The sequence below is a fragment of the Chionomys nivalis genome, chromosome 19, assembly GCF_950005125.1.
Source record: "Chionomys nivalis chromosome 19, mChiNiv1.1, whole genome shotgun sequence".
Lineage (NCBI taxonomy): Eukaryota > Metazoa > Chordata > Mammalia > Rodentia > Cricetidae > Chionomys > Chionomys nivalis.
Genome location: NC_080104.1, coordinates 41,416,333 through 41,437,876, shown reverse-complemented (window position 1 = coordinate 41,437,876; position 21,544 = coordinate 41,416,333). Strand labels below are relative to the sequence as shown.

The window sequence follows — 21,544 nt, the reverse complement described above, 5'->3', positions numbered from 1 at the left end:
TGTGTGTGTAGATTACACTCTGCCCTGGAGACTGGCAGTCCTGAAAGGCTGGACCAGCCTGAGAGTCATCTGTAGGGGAGCAGTTAAGTGTACACTAAGCTGTGTGCAAGGACAGAGGGGGGCATAGAGCCCTATATGGCCACAAGTTAGTGTTCTTCAGACTGTGATGGGTATGTGCTTATGAGGACTGGGATGCGTGACCGAGGCTGTTGTGTGTGTTATTTGTAAAATTTAGTTGGGCACTATGGCTGAAGTCTTAAGATCTGTATAGCTGGACTCCATGTTCAGAAATCTGCGTATGCGTCCACCATCTGTGTATGTGCATGCGTGTGTGTGCACGTGTGTGTGTGTGTACGTGTGTGTGTACGTGTGTACATATGTAAAGTTTCTCAGAGATTTGTGTGGGGGAAGGGTATTTTTGCTTATTTTTTGAGACAGGGTTTCATTCTGTGGCTACCCTGGAATGGACTGTGTAGCCTAGGCTGGCTTCAACCCACTGTGTAGCTAAGAATGACTTTGAATTTCCGTCTCATCTGCCTCTACTTCCTAAGTGCCAGGATTACATATGAGCTACCTTGTCTGGTTTATGTGGTCCTGTGGATCAAATCTAGGGCCTCACAGATGCTGAGCAAGCACCCTACTAACTGAGCCACACTCCCATACCCCACACCCCACACCCTGCTACCCCTCCGCCACACCAGTTGTTTGGTTTGGAGACAGGAGCTCATTGTGAAACTCAGCCGGGTCCCAGACTCACTGCAATCCTTCTGTCTCAGCCTCCCAACTGCCAGGATTGCAGGCCTGAGTCATCACACTCTGCTTACATTTTATATTTCTGATTTCTTTCTTTCTTTTTCTTTTTTGAGACAGGGTTTCTCTGTGTAACAGCCCCGACTGTCCTGGCACTAGCTCTTATAGACCAGGCTGGCCTCGAACTAAAGTGAGTGCCACCACTGCCCAGCTAGTTCTGATTTTTTTTTTTTTTTTATTTTTAATTTACTTAAACCTCTCCTTTCCAACAGAAAACAAAACCAGGCTGGGGCCTCCACTCACTGTGCAGTGATCCTGGGTAGTTTCCTGTCCCTGTTCATGGTATGGTCACCACCTCTGATCCAGGAGTTGGGGTCCAGTCTGGCAGGCTGGCTAGAGAGAACACAGGCCATCTCTAACAACCTGTCTCTTCCATATCATGTTGTGAGATTCTGGACGAGAGACTCCCAGGGCTTAGGCTTTGCCTGCTGGGTCTCTGAGGGCTATTCTGAGTCCCTCAGTGGTTAAGCAGATTCCCAGGCCTCCCCTTCTGTGTCCCCGGAGTTGCTGCATGATGGGCTCTGTAGTGACCATCTGACTGTCACTGTCCCTCTACAGGTACTACATGAGGCCGGTTGTCCCAGTCCACGTGGTTTCTGGTGAAGACGACCCATCACAGGACACTCCCAGTGACTCCTCGGTAGGCTCTGGGTCAGGAGTGGTACACATGGTACACACGCCACCCCTGGGACCTATCCTGAAGAAGACAGCTGGCCTTGGGTTCTGTACTGTCTTCCTCTACTTTGTTACTGCCCTCATCTTCCCTGCCATCTCCACCAACATCCAGTCCATGCACAAGGGCACCGGCTCTCCGTGGACCTCCAAGTTTTTTGTGCCCCTCACGGTCTTCCTGCTTTTCAACTTTGCCGACCTCTGTGGCCGACAGGTCACAGCCTGGATCCAGGTACCAGGTCCTCGGAGCAAGGTGCTCCCCGGACTGGCACTGTTGCGTGTCTGCCTCGTGCCCCTCTTCCTGCTCTGTAACTACCAGCCACGATCACACCTGACTGTGGTGCTTTTCCAGTCTGACATCTACCCGGTGCTCTTCACCTGCCTGCTGGGGCTCAGTAATGGCTACCTCAGCACACTGGTTCTCATCTACGGACCCAAGATCGTGCCCCGGGAGCTGGCTGAGGCCACCGGTGTGGTGATGTCTTTCTATATGTGTGTGGGCTTGATGCTGGGTTCTGCCTGTGCAGCCCTGCTTGAACACTTTATCTAGGAAGGGCAGCAAGAATTGGGTACTGGGTGAGGCTTGGGCCCTTGGGAGACAGATGCACAGGACAAGCCGAGGTCTCAGATGGTGTTAAGCAAAGGGCTGGTGTTTCGTTTGGTGCAGAGCAGAGCCCACTCAGGCTGCCTTTCTCTAAGGGTGCTTTTGAGCCACATCCTTGCACAGGATGGCATTCCAGACATAGACCAGCTAGGTGGCTCGTACCTGTAATCTCAGCATTCAGGAGGCTGAGTTGAAGGATTGTTGCAAGTTCGAGGCCAGTCTGGCTACACAGTGAAATCCTATCTCAAAAAATAAGCTAAAACAAACAAAAAACCCCTGAGACATTCCAAACACTTCAAGAGAACACTCCAGAGCCATTTGAAGGATACAGTTGTAGCTAGGATACAGTGTTTGTTTCACGTTCACAGAGCCCTGACTCCCATCCCTAGCACTGCATAAACTGGATGTGTTAGTGAAAGCCTGTAATCCCAGCACTTGAGGGGTGGAAGCAGGAGGGTCAGAAGTTCATGGTTGCCCTCAGATACATAGGGAATTTGAGGCCAAACTGGGCTACATGAGACACTGTCTCAAAAAAATAAAAAAATACAGTTGTAAAGAGAGGGTATGTTGTGGCTAATAAGTAGCTTAACTTATTGTTAAGAAGTGTCTAACCAGTGCTGTCACAGGTTAGAACCCAGTCTCATTCTTTCCAACTGACAACAGGGTGAGAGAGAATCTTTAGTGGTCCCTATACTGAAAGAGACTCCTGGATTTGAGGTCCCCTCTGCAATGGCTAGTACTCAGACTTAGAGCCCAAGTATGTGCTGATTCCCTGGCTCCGTGGTTGAGAGTTGATCAACCATCTGAAAAGCCCCACAAGGCGGGCTTCCTAACCCTCCCTGCTTGAGGCCTGGTTCTCCTGAATTCTCTCTGTGTCAGGGACTGGACCTGGTAGGCTGGTCCCCAGATGAGGACCATGTGACTCTGTTGCCTATTTAGGGCAGGGGAAGTCTTTTTGACAGTCATGTTTACAGCCTGTTGGGGCTCTTGGTTCAAGGGCATAATAAATACTGGGGTTCTTGATGTGAGCTTTGTTGATGTCTCTATCAGTTGATGTCTTGGCAGAAAAGAGTGTGCTAAGATTGGATGATTTGGAGGGATGTAGGGACAGGTACAAGAACCCCCAAGGGCTTGGGGCGCACTACCTTTCCTTGTTGCTGTAACAAAATACCCAACTAAAGCGCTTAAGGAAGGAAGGGTTTCTGCTGGCTCACAGTCTGAGGGGACACAGTCCCTGTCATCAGGGTGGGAAAGGCACAGCAGTAGATGTGGAAGTGGCTGGCTGATCACCTTGTGTGCACAGTCCAGACCTTGGTCCACGTGTTGAAACTGTGCTGCCCACATCTAGGGCAGGTCTTCTCTTCTTAGTTGTATTCCTCCGGAAACATCCTAGCAGACACGTGTGTTTCCATGGCAATTCTAAGTCTAGCCTCATAGACAATGGAGATTAACCATCATCCTATTGAAGAACCAGTAAGACTGAGACCCTTCCATGCTGAGCCCAGAGGAGGCTAGCAGCAAGCCCTTCTAGAGTGTAGGCTTGTGACCTTGCTTGGGGCAACGGGTTCAGACAGCTGTGACCTCAGGAAAGAGGCAGGGACCCCCTTCTCCACCAGTCCACCGTTTGTACATCCTAAAGGTCATACAACTAACTACCAGAGAGGGAGGAAGCATGTGAGCTGAGGGTGGACAGGAAGAGGTCCTGCCTAAGGTATTGCCCAGTTGGGCGAGGTGTCACTTTTGCTGTCTTGGGTTTCGAGATGTCAGTGCAGTGCTGACCCTTGCTCAGCAGAAAGTGGGGTTGCTTTGTTCTGGTTCAGTTCCTGGCAGTTGCAGTTGGGGCAGTCTCAGAAGAGGACCTCTAGACTCTGTCACCCCACCCAGGAGACTATGTCCCCTCACATTCAATATGTGTGGAGTGACATGGATGCTGAGTACTGGTCTGACAGATGACAAGGGCTCCTGAGAGACCATTCCTCTGGGAGAATTCCTCTGGCTTGGGGATCATGACACTTCAGCACACCAAGTGCCCTTTCTCAAGGTTCCTGCAGACAGAGAAGAGCTCATCCCCAGTCATGGTCGATGGAGGAGCATGGGCTGGGGGTCCTGTAGATGCTGATTAAGTGGGAGGCATTGTAATCCCCCACAGTGGCATCAGCTTATGCTTCCCACCATCTTCTGCTTCACACTCCCGTTCCAACTGAAGGAAGGGAGAAGACACCCTTGAGGGGGTTTCTAAATTTGAACCTAGTAAAAAAACAAAACAAATGTAGTAAGAAGGCCGCTTGTTCATTTCGCGGCTGCCCAGATGCCTGGAATAACCACACAGAAACTGTAGTAACTCAATCACTGCTTGGTCCATTAGCTCTAGCTTCTTATTGGCTACCTCTTACATCTTAATTTAACTCATTTCTATTAATCTGTGTATCGCCACGTGGCTGTGGCTTACCGGGTAAAGTTCTAGCATATGTCTCCGGCGGGGCAACATGGCTTCTCACTAACTCCTCCTTCTGTCTCCCAGCATTCAGTTTAGTTTTCTCCACCTACCTCTCTTCCCTGCACAGGGAAGTTCTTTAACCAATGGTATTCACAGTGTACAGAGGGGACCCACATCAAAACAAAGAAGAGAAAAAAAAACAACCTTACCTTCCATCCCCCCTTCTCCTGTCCACCCCTCTTCCCTGATCCGTGTAATGCTGTGTGCTGTGGATGGTTTGGGATGTGGGTCTAACTGGTGACTCACTCCAACCTTGGGTATGCTAGAAGTGGGCCATATGATTAAAGCAAAACAGCAGCGTGGTGTGTGTGTGTGTGGGGGGGGTGTGGACTGCTCTTCCATCCTCTGGTGAAGAGGTAGCTCTCAGGGACAAGGGTAGCATCTGAGTGGATGGGAAGGTGGTATCAACTGTGGTTTGACAGCGTCCAGACAGAGGGATGAATCCATGCCCACCCTGGGTGTAGTGGAGAAGTGGCTGCTAGGCTGGCAGGGTTATCTCCTTGGGACTCACCTGAGTGGGTGTATTTGCAAAGAGCCATCCTTCTCAGAGAGGGGAGGGGGAAAGAAAAGTGCAGTTCCAGGCAGGGGCAGACACAGGAGTTCAGGCTGTGAACGGTGCATGGGATTAGCTGCCTTTCTCCCAGTTTTGAGTCTTCTGATCACAGTGTCCTTGGCTAAGCAGTTCGGACATTCAGGAATGTTGCTGTAGAGGGGATTCTTCTATTTAGGTCCCCTGTCTTGAGCTGTAGATGAACTCAGTAAGGCTCAGAGAGATTAAGCAGCTTTCCCAGGGTCTCTCAGCTAATAAATAGTGTAGTGTAGATAACCCTGCCAGCCTAGTTCTTTTTAGATTCACAAGTCCTTACCCACCCTTCTTTCTTGCTCTCTCCTGGTTCAGCTTGGACTTTCTCCATGGTTCTGGTTTTGTGTCCTTGAAAGAGAGTGTACTATGAAGCCCAGCTTGGCTTCAAACTCAAAGATTCTTCTGTCTCAGCCTCCAAAGCAGTAGACTTAATTGCCCGTTGAGCAGTTAAGCACAATGTCTGCCTTTTCCTTCCTCTTTGCCATTTTCTGCCATCTGGATATATTGCTCAGAATCCTGGCCTGCTGCTGACTAAGTTGAACTGAGAGATGAGCTGGTTAGAGCCCTGCTGGCCAGGGGCCACTTCAATCCTGCCCCAGCCCAGAGCACATCCTCATCTACTTGCTGGGCAAAGGATCTGAGATTGCTAAGGCCTTGGCCCATTTTTTCCCGTGTGCCCTTCCTCCACCATACCAGCCACTGCCATGTCTGTCACTCCAGCATGGGCAGTGGAACGTGGGAAACAGTGTGGGTATCAAAAAGTTTCACACTCATTAGGTTGCAAGTCAGCCTTCCTGTATCTCAATTCATTGTCTCTAAGGACAGCAGTCAGTCCCATGACAGTGACAGTGTGACATGCCCATTTCCCATCCCCACCCCACTGGACATGGCAGCACACGTTACAGGCACCATCGGCAGGTACACAGCTCCCCACTCCCCCTCCAGCCTCGGCCACATGATAGATATATGAGTACCCTTTGCCTCAAACGGTGACCACAAATTAGTCTGCTCTGAGCTTGACTCCGAATGATGGTGACAAAGATGACATGTTCTCAGCCCTCAGCAGACTTGGTTTTCTTCCACGTTTTGCTGCTTAGTCAGCTTGTTGCAATGCCCAGCAACTTCCCTCTGGGTGGCTGTAGTTTGCCCAGTGCTCAGTACTCACCCCCGCCCAGCTCCAGGCCTTGGTGGCAGCTGTCTATGCCAACACATCCAATTCTGGGTCTGCCTCCCAGACACGCCCAGCCTGGAGTCAGGAGACATGGGAGCTGAGCTGCCGCTCATTCTGACCCGCAGAGAAGCTGCCTCATTCACATTGCTAAGCCTAAGCTAGGAAATGGTTGTCTGTACCACGAGCACAAACAAAACAAACAACAACAAAAAACCAGGTCCCCATCCTCAGGACAAGAGCTTGGGCCATCGTCCAGTCCAGTGGTGTAGATTTGCACTCTCTCCTCTTCCTAGCCATGTGATAGTGGGCCAGTTCAGTGTCCACCTCTTGTTTCTCAATCTGTCTCTGTGATTGTCATGAAGCTTCTTGCACAGCCATTGTAAGACAATGGTCATGCACAAACTACGTCAGACTAGCACCTGGTGCCCTAGACGGAATATGGCCCCTACTCATATAGATGGAAACCCTAGCCCCCAATTCAATGGTATCAGGAGGTTGGGAATCTCAAAGGTGATTGCCTAAAGAAGGTAGAGTCCTCATGAATGGGATCAGTGGCTGATGGAAAGAAGCCCAGGAGAGCCCCCATCCTTTCCAGTGAGGATCATGGAAGAAGATGGTCATTGGTGAAGTGGGGAGCAGGCGCCAGGACGAAACCCCCGCAGCCTTAGTGTCAGACTTCCTGCTCTTCAGAACGGTAAGGCATATCTTTCTATTGTTCAGAAGCCCCTAAGTCCACGCTGTGGTTTGTTTGTTTTTATGTGAGTAGGCAGAGGCAGAAATCGGCACTGGAGATGAGGTGCTGCAAGGCTGGGTACTTTTATTCTGGGCTCTGGGAGGTAAACACAGTGGCTAAAGTGCTTGCCGTGTGAGCACAAGGACCTGAGTTCTGACAATGCGGGCCTCCCTCAGGACATTGTCATCCTAGCACCAAGGAGGCAGAAACCGGCAGGTCCACAGGGTCCGCAGGCCAACCAACCTAACCTGTGTGGCAAGTTCCAGGCCAGTGAGGGACTCTGTCTCTCAAAGAGGAAAATGGATGGTTTCAAGGTTGCCCCCTCCCACCCTGGCCCGCATGCACACATGCTCACAGTGCGTGCACACACACACACACACTCAAACACATTTATAAGAACTGGGCTAGGAATAGGGGCAAAGAGAGTTTTGTAGGACATGGTAGAAAAGTCCTATATTGCCACAAACACACCTTTAGAAGCAATTCTAGTGATGGTTCAGGGAGAAAAAGAAGTGGGGGTTGGGTTATAGAAGGCCTGGATATTAGAGCATTCCTGGGTGATGCTGATGCAGTAATGGATATCAGGCAAGCTCATGGCTGGACTACACGGTAATGTGGCTCTGAACTCTGCGAGGCCCAAGGGGTGGAGTGTAGTGGTTTGAATGACAATGTCCCCAATAGGTTCAGATACTTAAATACTTGGTCCCCATTTGATGCCGCTGTTGGAATGTTTAGGAAGTTCATTCTTGCTAGAGAAAGTATGTTACCGGGGACAGAGCATTCTAGTACCCTGGGCATCACGTGTCCTTCCTGCCTCATTCGGGTCTTAATCTGGGGTTCCTGACTGGGATGAGGAAGCCATGGAACCCCTGTAGTTATGGGCAGCAGTGCCTTCGCCTCTCTTGGCATAGGCATCATGGCTTTCACCAGATCATAGAAGAGTCAACAATGGAGCATAGTGTCAGTGTGCCTGAGCACCAAGTTCCTGTAACCTACGTGGCTAGGCTTCTGCTCAAGAATGACTTTGAGCCTGAGTCCTTCCAGTTGTTCAATGACACTGGATACACCTCGGTAGCTCTGGCTCCTTGTGTGGCTGTCTCCATGGCTTTTTGTAAAGATTGAGTTGATCCACACATGGCTGGTCACCCAGGCTAGAGGGTCACTTGTCCTCCTCAGCACTGGTTCCATAAGGAGGAACAATGGAGACAAGGCGATGACCTAGGTACAGAGCCTTGGCTGGCAGGGCTGGCAGGGGACATCGTGAGAGAGCGAGTCTGCTCTCTGCTCACAGCTAGGAGGACGCTCTCTAGGGAAACTAGAGGGTGAAGCAAATCTCCTGAAAGTTTCAGTTCTGGCCAAATGCTAAGATCCAGTCACCTCCCACACAGGAGTGTAGGAAGCGGCTCTGGCCCAGGCAGAAGCTTTGAATCTGAAAGAGCCTGGTAGGTGCCCCTGTGGCATCCTCCCTTGGCCTGTTTGAAGTCACCTGTCTGGTTTGATGTTTGAGAAACAAGGAACTGTCAGTTACTGCGTCCCACCCAGAGCAAGCAATAGCGTGGACACTTCAGAGGAGCCAACGTGGGTGGAGCCACAGGCATGCAGCTGGAGGCAGCAGAGGCAGCCGAGGTTGAAGCCCTGGCTGCTGGCCTCCAGTCTGTGGCTGTTCCCAGAGCAGCAGATCTCATCAGAAGCCTCAGAAGCACTTGCTAGAATACAGAGGGCCTAATCCACCCTCAGGGCCCCATCTCATAGCACAGGTGGGATGACAAGTTTCCGGGTGTCACTAATGCTGCCTGAGGAGAACCACCGTACTCCAAAAGATGGACGAGGGCTTGTCAGGAGTTTGCCCCTGGCCCGGGAGGGAGGGAAAAGACTTCATCTGCTCCTGTTCTGGCTGAGGGCTCACCTGGAAAGTCCTTGAAGGAGCCGATGTATTCAGGGCCAGTCAGCCTTCTGCAGACACAGTCACAGACTCAGGTGGCCTCTGAATTCCAACTGCCAAGTCCTGCCTCTCCATGTGCCATGCCCCATGGCTTTTCTTCTCCACAGCACCCTTCCACCTGTTCCCCTCTCACCTGAAGCTTGAGGGAGGGGGCTGAGGAAGGGTGAGGACTGAGGGGCAAGTCTAGATGCAGAGCTGTGATCTCACTCCTGGCAGGCATCGCTGGAACTCGGGGCAGGGTGGGGTGCAGGGCCACCTCCTGCGGTGAGAGGGGTCACACCTCTTACCTGCTCTGTGGATCTCATTAGCTGCTGAGGTGAGGCTCAGTGTTTCTCATTTTGCTGAGGTCTTTGCTGAGACTCAAAGAGGGAATTGAGCCATCTCCACTCAGCAAACACTCTCTGAAACAGAAACCGAACCTTCTGCAGTTTCTAATAATGTCCCGTGGACTGAAAATGCAGAAGTCTGGCCTCGCTTCTTCAAAGTCCGCTTTCTGAAAAGAGATGTGTGGAGCTCGCCTTCTGCTTATCAAACTCCCAGGGACAGAGTGGGAGGTCAGGTGCTCCCAACATGCCGGGCCAGTTGATGACAGTTTAGGGCTGGGTGCCTCTCGGCTGTTGTGAGGTGGGAGATGATCCACTCTTTCCCCCACCCCCCACTCCTTCCACCCTGTGGATAAAGCTCAACCACCTTGATTCTAGAAATGTGAGAATCAGGGAAGTTTAGAATTTGGGGATGCTGGGTGAGTCACCAACCTCTCTGAAGCCCCAGGATCTTGGATTATTAGTCTTGCATACTTGGAAACTCTGATCATGTCAGGACGTCTTATGAACTGCAAAGTGTATAAGGCTTTTCTAGTTCATGTTGTGGTCACAGGGCCATTGGATGGTTCATCTTCATCATCAGTTTTGCTGGATTTGGACTCACCTAGGAGACGCACCTCTATGAGAATGATTTGAGGAAGTCTCCTCTGAGGAGGGACGATGCATCCCGAGTGTGGGCGGCACCATCCCCTAAGCTGGGGACTGGATACGAAGGAGAAAGTGAGCTGGGCACCAGCATTCAGTTCTGTTTCCTGACTACAGCGGCAGTAAGACTAGTTACCTCCCATTCCTGCAGCCATCCCTTCCTCAGCAGGGTGGACTGCATCTCCTCAAGCCAGAAGCCAACATCAGCACTTCCTTAACGTACGTTTTTGTCAAGCATTTGATCACAGTAATGAGAAGATAAAATTAACACAAGCCCTCAGAGATAGTTGTATCTTATCCCCTGGGCAGAGTTGTAGGACCAAAGGGACATAACAGCCTGGAACCCACAACCCTCTTCCATGCTGCAGCATACTCTAGTGCCCTGGGACACCTGAGTCCCTCGCCAAAGGTGTGAACCTGTGATGAGGGCCCCAGCAGGCTTTGTTCTATATGCATATCCCTATGAGCAGGCTGTGCAGGGCTCTCCCAGGCATGGAGGAGGTCTAAGGATGGGTGGAGTAGGTTGAGGCATTCTTGAGTATGCCTAAGAGAGCCTTCTAGATGCAGAACTGAGCTCTGAGAAGCCAGAGAATATTTAAACAAACTCAACCTTCTAGCTTGTAAGGGCTTGTGTGTCAGGGTGGGAGGAGGCACGTGTGCCACAGGTCTCGTGAGTCACACAGTGGGGTCCATGGCTCCAGAGGCTTCTGTGTGTACTCTTGTCTGTTGCATTACCAGAGGTTTCAGTTCTTCTCCCTTGGAGGCAGGCATAGCTCTTGTTCCCTCTTGGTCATTTTCCTCTCTGCTCTTTCCAGATGTGCAGAGCTGGACCTTGTTAGAGAGCGTATCCAGGATTACTGGAGATTAGCAGAGACTTGTGCAAGACGTTTCTTCTCTTCCTCGAATGCTTCTTTTCCTCTAGGTCAGTGGTTCTCAATCTTGCTAATGCTGCAGCCCTTTAATACGGTTCTTCATGTTGTGATCCCCCACAACCATAAAATTATTTTTGTTGCTAATTCATCACTGTAATTTTACTACTGTTAGGAATCGTAATGTAAATGTCTGAGATGCAGGACATCTGATATGTGACCCCCGAGAAAGGGTTGTTCGACCTCCAAAGGGGTCTTGACCCATAGGTTGAGATCGGCTGCTCTAGGGACATCCAAGGCCGACGGTGGGCAGAGACTGTAGATCTCCCTTGGCTATGACTGGCTGCCATTTGCCTTTTAGTGGTATCTGAGTTCAATCACAGAAAGAGAACGAAGTTCCTTTGTGTTGGTTGACACAGAAGGCTCAATGACACTGAGAAAAGCCCCTGGTACCATCCTGGTATTTGTGTATCCAACCGGGAAGCCGGAGTGCTGCTACTTGGTCCCTGCCAGCCCTCATCTCCACTGGGAGGGAGGGCGGGGGTGGTGTTTGGTGAGGGGGAAGGTCAGTAGGTGGAAGATATCAGCCAATGACTTCATCATACATGGTGGGGTCCCTTCTAAGCATAAACTAGATCTCCTGCACTTCCTCAACCCATGGCACCATTATCCACATCTTACTGCGCATATGAACCCTTTCCCCGGCATCTTCTCCCTCTTTGGACACCCCTTTGGAAACACAGACTCTGCTCTGGAAGTTGAGTGATTTGCCCAAGAGAGCCAGATGAGAACAGTGACTTCCTTCCTGGGTCCTCGAAGATGCAGCAGAGGCAGGGGAATGGCTTTGGGTGCTTGTCACATACTAGCCTTTGTTGAGACAGTATCTTGCTCCAGTCCTGGCCTAGAATTTATAGAAATCCTCCTGACTCATCCTCCAAGTGCTGGGGTAACAGACATGAGCTACAATATCTAACAGGTGCCCATCAAATTCTGCGGACCATCTGCCCTGTAACCGAGGTACCTGAGGTGGCTCTGATGACGAGCAAGGTGGTATGGGGTTAAGTGAGATGTCTGTGATGAACTCACTGGGGTGCACCCCATAGTTCTCATTAGATCCACGGGCCTAAGAGAACCACTGGAGATGCTGGAACGTGGATGTGAGAACTGGACTGGTCAATGCCTATTCTGGTCACTATTTTTCTGCATGGAGAGTCAGCATCTGGCTGTGCCTGAGTGACTCCTGGGAGAGAACTAAACCTAGAATCATAGCATCATCGCATGGAGATGGTGGCTTGTTTTCCAATGTCTGAATTACCCCCAGGAGAAACGTTCAGCTTCCCGTTCTAGTTCTTCAGGCCCCTTCTTAAATATCTCTGTTCTTCCCCCACTTCTCTGAAGCAGAGTGGATATGTCATTGGCTGGGGATCAATGATTCTGCCCACTAGTCCCCCTGACCTGCCTGTCTTTGCTCCCATCTCCCCCGCCCCTCACCAGTGCTGGGATTATAATGCACACCACCATACCAACATTTCATTTGTTTTGGTTTTTCGAGACAGTGTTTTTCTGTGTAGACCTGGCTGGCCTCAAATTCAGAGGTACACCTGCCTCTGCCTCCTGAGTACTGGGATTACAGGTGCATGCCATTGCATGACTTTTGTTTGTTTTTAAACAACAGCATGCCACTGCCTGACTTTTTTTGTTGTCGTTCTTTTAAACAACAACAACAAAAAAAACATGGGTTCTGAGGATTGAACTCAAGTCTTCAAGCTTGCACAACAAGTATTTTACCAACTGACCTATCTCCCGGGTCTAGATTCTTTCTTTTTAAGGGAGTAAACCCAGTTCAAGATCTTGCTCACTGGAACTGAACATAGTGTTATATGTCTTTCTAAGGTTTCTTGTTTTCTGTTTATGATGGGTGCTATTGACCCTCTATTAATGATACACAGGGATTTTACATTTATTTTATTGGGGGAGGGATGTGTATGTACCACTGCATGAGTGTGCAGGTCAGAGGACAACTCAGGTGAATCAGTTCTCTCCTTCCACCGCTTAGGTCCTGGGTTGATCAAACTTAGATCATCAGACTTGGTGGTAAGCCCCCAGTGAGCCATCCCTCCAGCCCATGTTTATAGGTTTTGTTTTTATAAAAAGTGAATGTAAGTAAAACAAGGGAGCAGAAAAATTCACTTATAAATGCAAATGGTTCTTTCCCACTTATTAAAGTTTGTGTACAAGGTAGATTTTGTTATAGATCATTTTTGTGCATCCATGTTGTCTTAGTTAGGGTTTCTATTGTTCTGAAGAGACCATGACCACATAAACTTTTACAAAGAAAACATTCAATTGAGGTGGCTCTCTTACAGTTCAGAGGCTCAGTCCATTATCATCGTGATGGGGAGCATGACAGTGTGCAGGCAGACATATGCTGGCTATACCTTCATCAGAAGGCAACAGGAAGTAGAGTATGACACTTGGGGGTAGCTTGAGCATATATGAGACCTCAAAGCCCACGCCCACAGTGATACACTTCTTCCAACAAGACCACACCTACTGCGACGTGTCCATACCTCCTAGTAGTGCCACTCCCTGTGAGACTATGGGGGCCAATTACATTCAGACTACCACACATGTTCATGTAAATGATTCCCGGATGTGGCAGATACCATTCGTAGGAGACCCAGACAGGAGTCTCCAAGCCTGAGTTTCAGGCATTTGGATAGAACGTATTGCTTTCTGCCCCAGACACTTGAGAACAGCAGGCTGGGTGTGCTCCCCCTTTGGGATTTAGGGTTCCCGGAGTCATCTTGGGGTTGCTTTCACTCTTTCCATTTGCGCTAAGACAAATAAGACTCTCATTTTTCTCATCTGTGCGGGAGAATCCTCCTGCCTTCCACAAGGTTGCTTGTGGGAGATGGGTTGGGCACGCATCCTCACAGGTGTGTGCGGTAAGAGGCTGACAATTGAGGCCTCCCTCCATCACCTGGCCGAAGAGGGAAATAAGAGCTACTCCTGTCTGCCTGAGCTGCTCATGGTGCCCAAAAGGTAGGTCTTCTCTCCAGGACGCCACCACCCTGTGCTTGGGGGAAGAGACAGAGACTTGGCTGACACCAGGACACCCAGGGCTACACTTTACCAAATGCTGGCCCTAATGCCCTAGGTGAAAAGAGGCCTCTTCACAGTCGTTCATGGTGCTCACTTGCCCTTTGTGACACTGTGCAGGCTAGTATTTGCACAAAGGTTTTTGTTGTTATTTTTGCAGCATTGAGGCTAGAACCCAGGGCCTCGTATGTGTTAGGCAAACACTCTACAACTGAGCTACATCCCCAGCCCCACCTCTGTTTTTTGTTTTTAATTTTTAAAAATATGCAGAACAGAGTCTTCATATTATAACCCAGCTGGCCTCAAACTCATGGGCAGTGAATCTTCTTCCCTCTGTTCCCCAGGTGCTGGGATCACAGGCAAATGCTACAATACGCAGGTTTGTGTGTTTTCACTTTAAACTTTTACCGTGAAAAGCGTGAAGCATTTACAAAAAAAAAATAGGGTAGCGTGGTGAGCAGCATGTACCTGTGATCCAGCTTCAACCGAACAGCTGATTCTGTTATGTGTCTAACCTTTGCACTCCCACCCCTTGCTATGGGTGCCTCCTAGTTTCCCTTCCAAATATCTTGCTATGTATAACCTTTAAAAATAGAGGCCTCGTAACACATAAGCTTACACACATGCTGTAAATGCATTTTTCCGAACCCACAGAATGCAGACCACCCGGGGTGCCAGCACCCGGAATGCCAGGGCTGTCAGCCACGGGCTGGGGTGATAATGATGTGTCACCGCAGCGCCATCAGCTGTGGCCAATGTGTCACTGATGGCGGGTATTGATAGGTGGGCACCGTGTGGGCATGGGTTGGGGGTGGATGGTGGGTGAGATTGGGAAGCCTCTGTACTTTCAATTTTGCTGTAACCTTGAAATGACCCTAAAAATCGTCCTTAAGAACCCAAAAGCTCACAATACCATCAGAAAAATTTAAAAATGAGCAACACTTTCATGATACATGATTAGAATGTCTGTCTCCTCCACGAGGCTGGGAGTCTCTCCAGAGCTTTCTGTGTTGCTCTTGGCTCTCTCCCGGCACCTAGCAGAGTGGCTAAGAACCACTAAGTCCGCAGTAGTTACAGGCTAGCGAGGTGAATGAGTGAGTGTATGAAGAGCTGAGGGCCCACTGTGTTCTCTGTGACTGCCACCCCTGTCAATGCTTGCTTCTGCCATTGGTCCCAGGTCCCCAGAGTCTCTCATTCTGGAGACCCATCCCCTCCTCTGCCCACCTGTATCTTCTCAAACTCACAGCGAGTGGCTAATCCTCTCCTGTGGCTGCAGCCAGCTCCCCCTACGAGGCTAATTCCACCTTCCCACTTAATCATCATACTTAGCACTTTCAATGAGAGCTTTTCATCTCCGAGCCCCACGCAGGCATTAGCTGATTACTGTAATCTGTTTGACTCCCAAGGCATCCATCAGGAAGGCTGGAAAGGACCCGGAGCCTCCTTTCCCTTCCAGAAGCTCAGTTTCCTCTCCTGTAAACTTGGGATGCAGTAGCTAACTGGCATAAGTGGTGGTGGGGTTAAGTCAGATGGAATCTGATAAGGGCCAGGCATGGCCCTCTAGCAACCAACGAGCCCATGGCTTGGTTTGAATCCAGCTTCCTCCACTTATGTTTTCTGAACCTCAACTTTTTTTTTTTTTAATAAAAACCAATACGGTGCCTGCCTCTGAGTTTGCTAAAAGGACTAGGTGACATGCTACGCATGCGTGATGTGCATACACCATGCAGGGCTCCAGAGAAGCCTGGTAACCATTCTCCGAAGGAGATAAATGAAGGTGCAAGAGGCTGAGATGTTGTTCATCTAGGCACCAGTTCCTTCTTCCCGCCTTTGTCCCCTGCAAATGCGGGAGGGTTAGAATGTAAGATGCCCATTGTGTCCTCCGTGATAACCTCAGCAGATAGCCCTTGTCTATCATGTGCCCAGGGCACCAGTAAAGACAAGCATTAGGCATAAGACAACTCTAAATCTGGATAGGTGGTGTTGATTGTTATTGGTTTGTTTTTGAGACAGGATCTCATGTAGCCCAAGCTGGCTTCACACTCACTATGTAGCAAAGCCGTCCTTGGACTCATGATCCTCCTGCTATCACTTCCCAGGGATTACAGGCGTGTGACAGCATTTCAGGTTTATGTGGCACTGAGGATGGAACCTAGGACTTTGTAAGTGCTAGTAAAGCGCTGTACCAACCTGCTACATACCCGCCCTGGAGGACTGCACCATCAATGAAGGAATCTCAGAACCTCTCTCTCACAGCCAGAGAGAGAGGTCAGGGGTTATACATACCCACATCTTACAAATAAGGAAACCGAGGCTCCCGCAGAGAAACACAACATCTGTAGAGACCAAAGCTGGAGCCGTCCCAATGCCGGTCTCTGGGGATGAAGAGGTAGGCCCCTGCCTTAGCTGACCCTTGCAATGCTGCAGGGAGTCTGTGGTGGCTCCTTCCTCTGTTTGGGTCTGGAATGGGTCAGAGCTCAGGGCATCTGCTTCTAGTTTCCCAGAATTGCATCCCGGAATTCATTCGGGTGTGGCTGCCACCAGCTGCTGTGGTTGCAGACGGCAAATCCTAGGAGACATGCACTGACCGTGTCCACAAGGCACCCATCCGTGTGAAGGGACTCTAAGATGGCACAGAGGCCTCCCCAAAACAGTGTCCCATCAATCAGAGCTCCTGACCGGTACAGGGTCCACAGTCAGAGTATGAGCTGTAGGAACTCTCAGGAGAATTGTTAGGGGGAATCTCTAGGAACTGAGCCCTTATTTGGTTGGTGGGAGAAAGTAAGTAAACGAGTTGTCCACCCATTTTCTTGATGTGCAGCTGAGGCACACAAAAGTTCATTGGCACAGCTGCGGTTTACAGTCAGGCCTCTCCTCTCTGCTAGTCAATGTAACGAGAAATAGTTGAAGTCCAGAGAAGGGCATCCGCTTGCCCAGAGTCACACAGCTGACTAGTGACTGGGCAGAGAGCGAACCTAAGTGTCCAGACAGCCAGTCCCCAAATCAGAGTGCCTTAGGTGATCCTAAATTCCTACTTAGAGACAGGGCTAGAGACGGACCCAGTGTGGCTAGGATCAGGAAACCTGGTGATTAGGGAAGAGGATGAAGGACCGGTGGTGCTGGGGACACCAGAAGGGTGTGGTTTGGGTCCGGGTTTCTATGGGAATTTGAATGTTCCTCCTGTGGGACTTCCCTTAGAAGCCAGCTCTTCACCTAGCCGCCCGGGGTGGTGGTGCTGTGCAGCGCTCAGTCTCCAGGTGGCGCCCTGCACTGCGGATCTGAACTCCCCCAGAGACTGACAGGCTGATATTTTATCATTGCTGTCCTTCCCCGGAATACATGCAGACATAACAAAGGGGTAGATTCTCTGTGTGACATTGGGGATAAAGCTACAGTGCATATCTTGAGAGGAAAAAAGCCAAACAAAACAAAAGTGAGTTCTATGATGATGTGTATGATGTGACTACATTTAAAAACAACTATTCTTTCAAATTTCAGCACATGCTCGTGTGTGTGTGTGTGTGTGTGTGTGTGTGTAAACACTTCATGATCCTACTCCCCCTCTGCTGGCTACTTAGCAATTCTTTGAGTTACTGTCCCTTCAGGGAGAGCAAGAGACAAGAGAATCCTCCGAGTTACTAGTGTGATCATACAGTCAGTCACCTTTTTACTAATGTCTTAGACAATGGAGGGACTTCAAATCACCCAAAATCTCGCTCCCTCTTCCTGACTCATATCCTCTGGTCACATGACCTCAAATTCTTGCTTTTTAAACATCAGGTTTTTTGTTTTTTACACCCAAGGTCTTTGGTGTTTACTAGCATCTTGATCTGCGTTGCTCCCATTTCTTTCGTGAGCATCCATGCTTCCATCTGGGACCACTTTTCTTCTGCCTGGGGCATACCCTTTATGTTTATTTTCAAATCTGAGCTATTCATATGGATCAAAAGTCAAAAGGACAGAAGTGTGCCGTGATGGATTCCTCTCTCCAGTCCCTCCTCCCAGCTAAACACTGAATATTTTCATACGCACATAGAACAATCTTTGGAAAGGAACACACTCATTCGAGAGCAGCCGTTTGTGTCTGAAGCGGTAGTGTGGGAATATATTCCTGTCTCCTGAGTGTAAAAAGACAAGGAGCCAGGCCCAGGCTTGGCAGCTGAGAGACCTGTTATTTTCTGACCTGTCCACAGTGCACAGGCTTCTCCGTATCATACTGCTGGGGACCAGAAGGTGCAAAGTTCTCCAGTCCCGAGGCAGCTGGTGGTCATGGTTTCAGTTTCATGAGCATTTGCTATATATGCTGAATGCCACTTTATAACCCCCCAGTTCCGTCATCCTCATATCGGCTCTGCTACCATATCACAATTTTACAGCCGGGCAGACTGAGGCAGAGAGGTAAGTGAAGGCAGAGTCAGAGTCGTGATTCCAAACAAACGCATCACACTATGATGGCTAATTTGGATATCAAGAAGGAAACACATCTCCACGACTGTGAGGGAGTTTATAGGAGAGGTTAATTGAAGTGGGAGGTGCACTCTAAACGTCCTGGATGATGAAAAGGAGACAGCAAGTGGGGCACCATTGTGGACACCACACAGCCCTCTGCCCCGCCACCATGACTTCCTCGCCTTAATAGACTGTACCGTCAACCCACCAGCCAAGATAAACCCTTCCTTCTAGTTTGGAATTTTGTCACAACAGTGAGAAAAGTTACTAATAGCCCCTCCCAACTCCAGGCTAGACAGTTATCAGTTCCACTGTACAAATGAGTACTGAGGCACTCAAGGGTTAGGCTGTGTATTCAAAATCAGAACCATAGGTTGGAACCAGAACTCCCACCCATGGCTCTGATGGTCAGAACCCATCCTCCTCATCCCAGGGCCTTTCCCATGGGGGAGCTTTCAGGAAGGCGGAGAAGGCAGCTCAGGATGACTGGATCTGAAGTTCCGTTCCTATGGCAACCCCTCTATCCCACCTTCAGGAATGTCTAAAGGTCAATGAAGTGAGGACCAGGGCCCATTGGGCAAGAGTCATCTCCAGTGCAGTGTAACCCAGACTGTGACTCTCATTAGCTCTGCAGCCTCGGGAAAGCTGCCTTTCTGTTCCCATGCTGCCTCTGTTCCCCCATCTATCAGTGTCTTTATCTGGTGAGCACTGAATGAGAAAATCCACACACAGCACTGGGAGCCATGCCCAGCACAAAATCCACTCTCTGTCATTATCATTTTATTTGCTGTGCAGCTTGATATAGAACCTGTCCCTCTCTGGGTCTTAGGTTCTCCCCCTGTGAGTATAGTCTGGGGTTTGGGTTGGAGGTCATGGCCTTGAGTAGGGTCTTCCATTCTGATACCCTGTCAGTCATTAACTGGCCGGAGTTTGAACCTCCTCCACCCATCCCGGCGTTTGACATAACAGCTTTCCCCCGCTGCATGGAGGTGGCCCTGGCTCTGGGCTTGCAGAACGAGGCACGTGTGGACTTCCTCGGAGTGAGTCTGGCCCGCGTTGATGTCTTGATGTTGATGTCTCTCCCAGCATGGAATGCTGGGGTGGGCACAGACAGACAAGGTACCCTCTGGGGTGGAGGGATGGGAATAAGGGTTCCAGTTACTCTTGGCAAAGGCTCGGGTCTAGGTTTTCAAGGCCCTCTGAGGAGAAGCATGTGTGAGGCGGCCAAGGTGGAGCTGGGGGCTCCAGACCCACTTCCTCTCCATGAGTGCCCGGGGCACTTGGTGCCAGTCCTAGCCACCGAGCGCCATTCTGTGCCCATGAATAATTCATTGCCTCGTGTGCCAATCGTGCCAGCTTTAATTAGCTTCTAACTTTTTGTCATTCATTTCGTTATGAACACCTTATAAATAAGTGATGGGCCGGGAACAGGAGTGGGGCAGAATGTGGGGGAAAGAGCCCAAGTTGGAGGCCACAGAGTGGATGGGGAGCCTCCAGGGTTGAGCCCAGGGAACCCCACACCTTAGGGGCCTCCTGGGGGACCTGTGTGCTGCAGCTGGGTGCCCTGCCCTCTGTGGCACCCTCCCAAACCTGCTTCTTTGAGAGCTCAGTTGCTCCAGCTGCGCCCGGCTCTGTGGGCCCACAAAGCCGGCACAGGCACACACGTGTCTGCCTGCTTTATGGTGGCAGGGGCCTCGGGAGAGGGACACAGTCTGGGGACCCAACAGGAAGCGGCAAATGGGATCTTGCCAGCTGAGGGGTGACAGTAAGAAGAGGGACGGAAAACAGTGTCTGTGGTAAGGTGGAAAGAGACGCGTGACAGAGGATCCAGAGGAGGGGTGGCTTCAGGTGGCTCTGAAGCAGAGGGGAGGCTGTTTAGCATTTTGCTTACAGAGAGCTTTCATGTAGATTTTTGCTTTTTACCTGAACTACAGTTTAGGGTGGTGGTCAGGGACACTGGGGGCTCCCGTGCCCATTTACTGTTGGCCCAGGCAAGATGGCTAAGGCCCAGGTCCACTGTGTGGTAGACTAGTGGGGTTTGCCTCCCTTACTCCTCCAGGGCAGCTGTGTGACACAAAAGGACTTCGAAGGCCTCTATGCTAAGGGCCCATCCCATCCAACCCTGGAGACACAATGGACTAGAACAACAGATTTCATCTCGTTCGTTCTTTCCTTCATCCAGTGTCTCCCCCGTTCCTTCCTCTCCCCTTTCCCTGTCTCTCCCTCCCCTTCTTTTCCTTGCTGTCTTTATCCTCAATCCATCCCTCCTCTCTCCCTGTCCTCTCTCATCCCCCACCTCTCCCTCTCCATCCTTATTCCTTCCTCCTTCCTTTCCTTTATTGTTCCCTCCTTCTTCCTGCCTGCTTTTCACTTCTGTCCTCCCCTCCCCTGCTCCACTCTTCCCTCCTTTCCTGTATCACCCTCCTCCCCGTCCCCACTCCCACTTCTTCCTCTTTGCCTTTCCCCCTCCCCTTCTCTCCCTCTTCCTTACCTCATGCTGAAGTGATTGCAAGACAACCAGGCATCCGCTGTGTATGAGAGGCACACACACTGCAGCGAGCTGGGGACGTAGCTCAGTGGTAGCATGCATGTAGTATGTAGTATGTAGAGGCTCTGCTTTTGATTTCCCAATAAAAAACACACACCTCCCACTATCCAGGAAGCCAGCCTGGGCTACCTGGAGCAGCGTACATTCTGTCCTCCCCTCTCTGGGTCAGGAGCTAGCCGGATGCTGATGCAGATGAGAGCAATGGCTACAGGAGAAGCCTGGGCAAGATGTCCAGGAGTGAGGCAACCGGCAAGGCCCCTCTGCCTTTGTTTTTCTCCTCTTGAATTTTAAGACAGCAGCCAGGTCACTGGGGCCGCATTCTTCACGCTCACTAGAAGGACACTGGGCCACACTGGCCAGGGTGTTTGTACTGGGTTCTCCTCCCCAGCTCTGAGTCTGCCCTACCTTTGGCTGCATCATCCTCAGAACTCCAAGGCACTGCCCTTACCTCGGGTGAACAGCTGTCATCACCGCACCCCCCACAAGAGTCCACATGCTCACCTCTAGGCCTTTGCACATGATGTTCCTGCCACCAGAACACTCTTCCTGGCTGTGCTCAACTTATAATCCTTCTGCTTCAGCCTCCTGAGTGCTAG

The 21,544-nt window shown here is 50.4% G+C and overlaps 1 protein-coding gene across 1 annotated transcript in view; it reads left to right on the top strand.

Moving 5' to 3' along the window:
* Slc29a3 (solute carrier family 29 member 3) overlaps positions 1-3,096 on the top strand; it is a 33,869-nt gene extending 30,773 nt beyond the window's left edge. The window contains exon 6 of the mRNA XM_057751268.1: positions 1,369-3,096. Within this exon, the coding sequence (XP_057607251.1) occupies positions 1,369-2,032 (664 nt within the window). The 3' untranslated portion in view covers positions 2,033-3,096. The remainder of the gene's footprint in view (positions 1-1,368) is intronic.
* Positions 3,097-21,544: the final 18,448 nt, after the last annotated feature.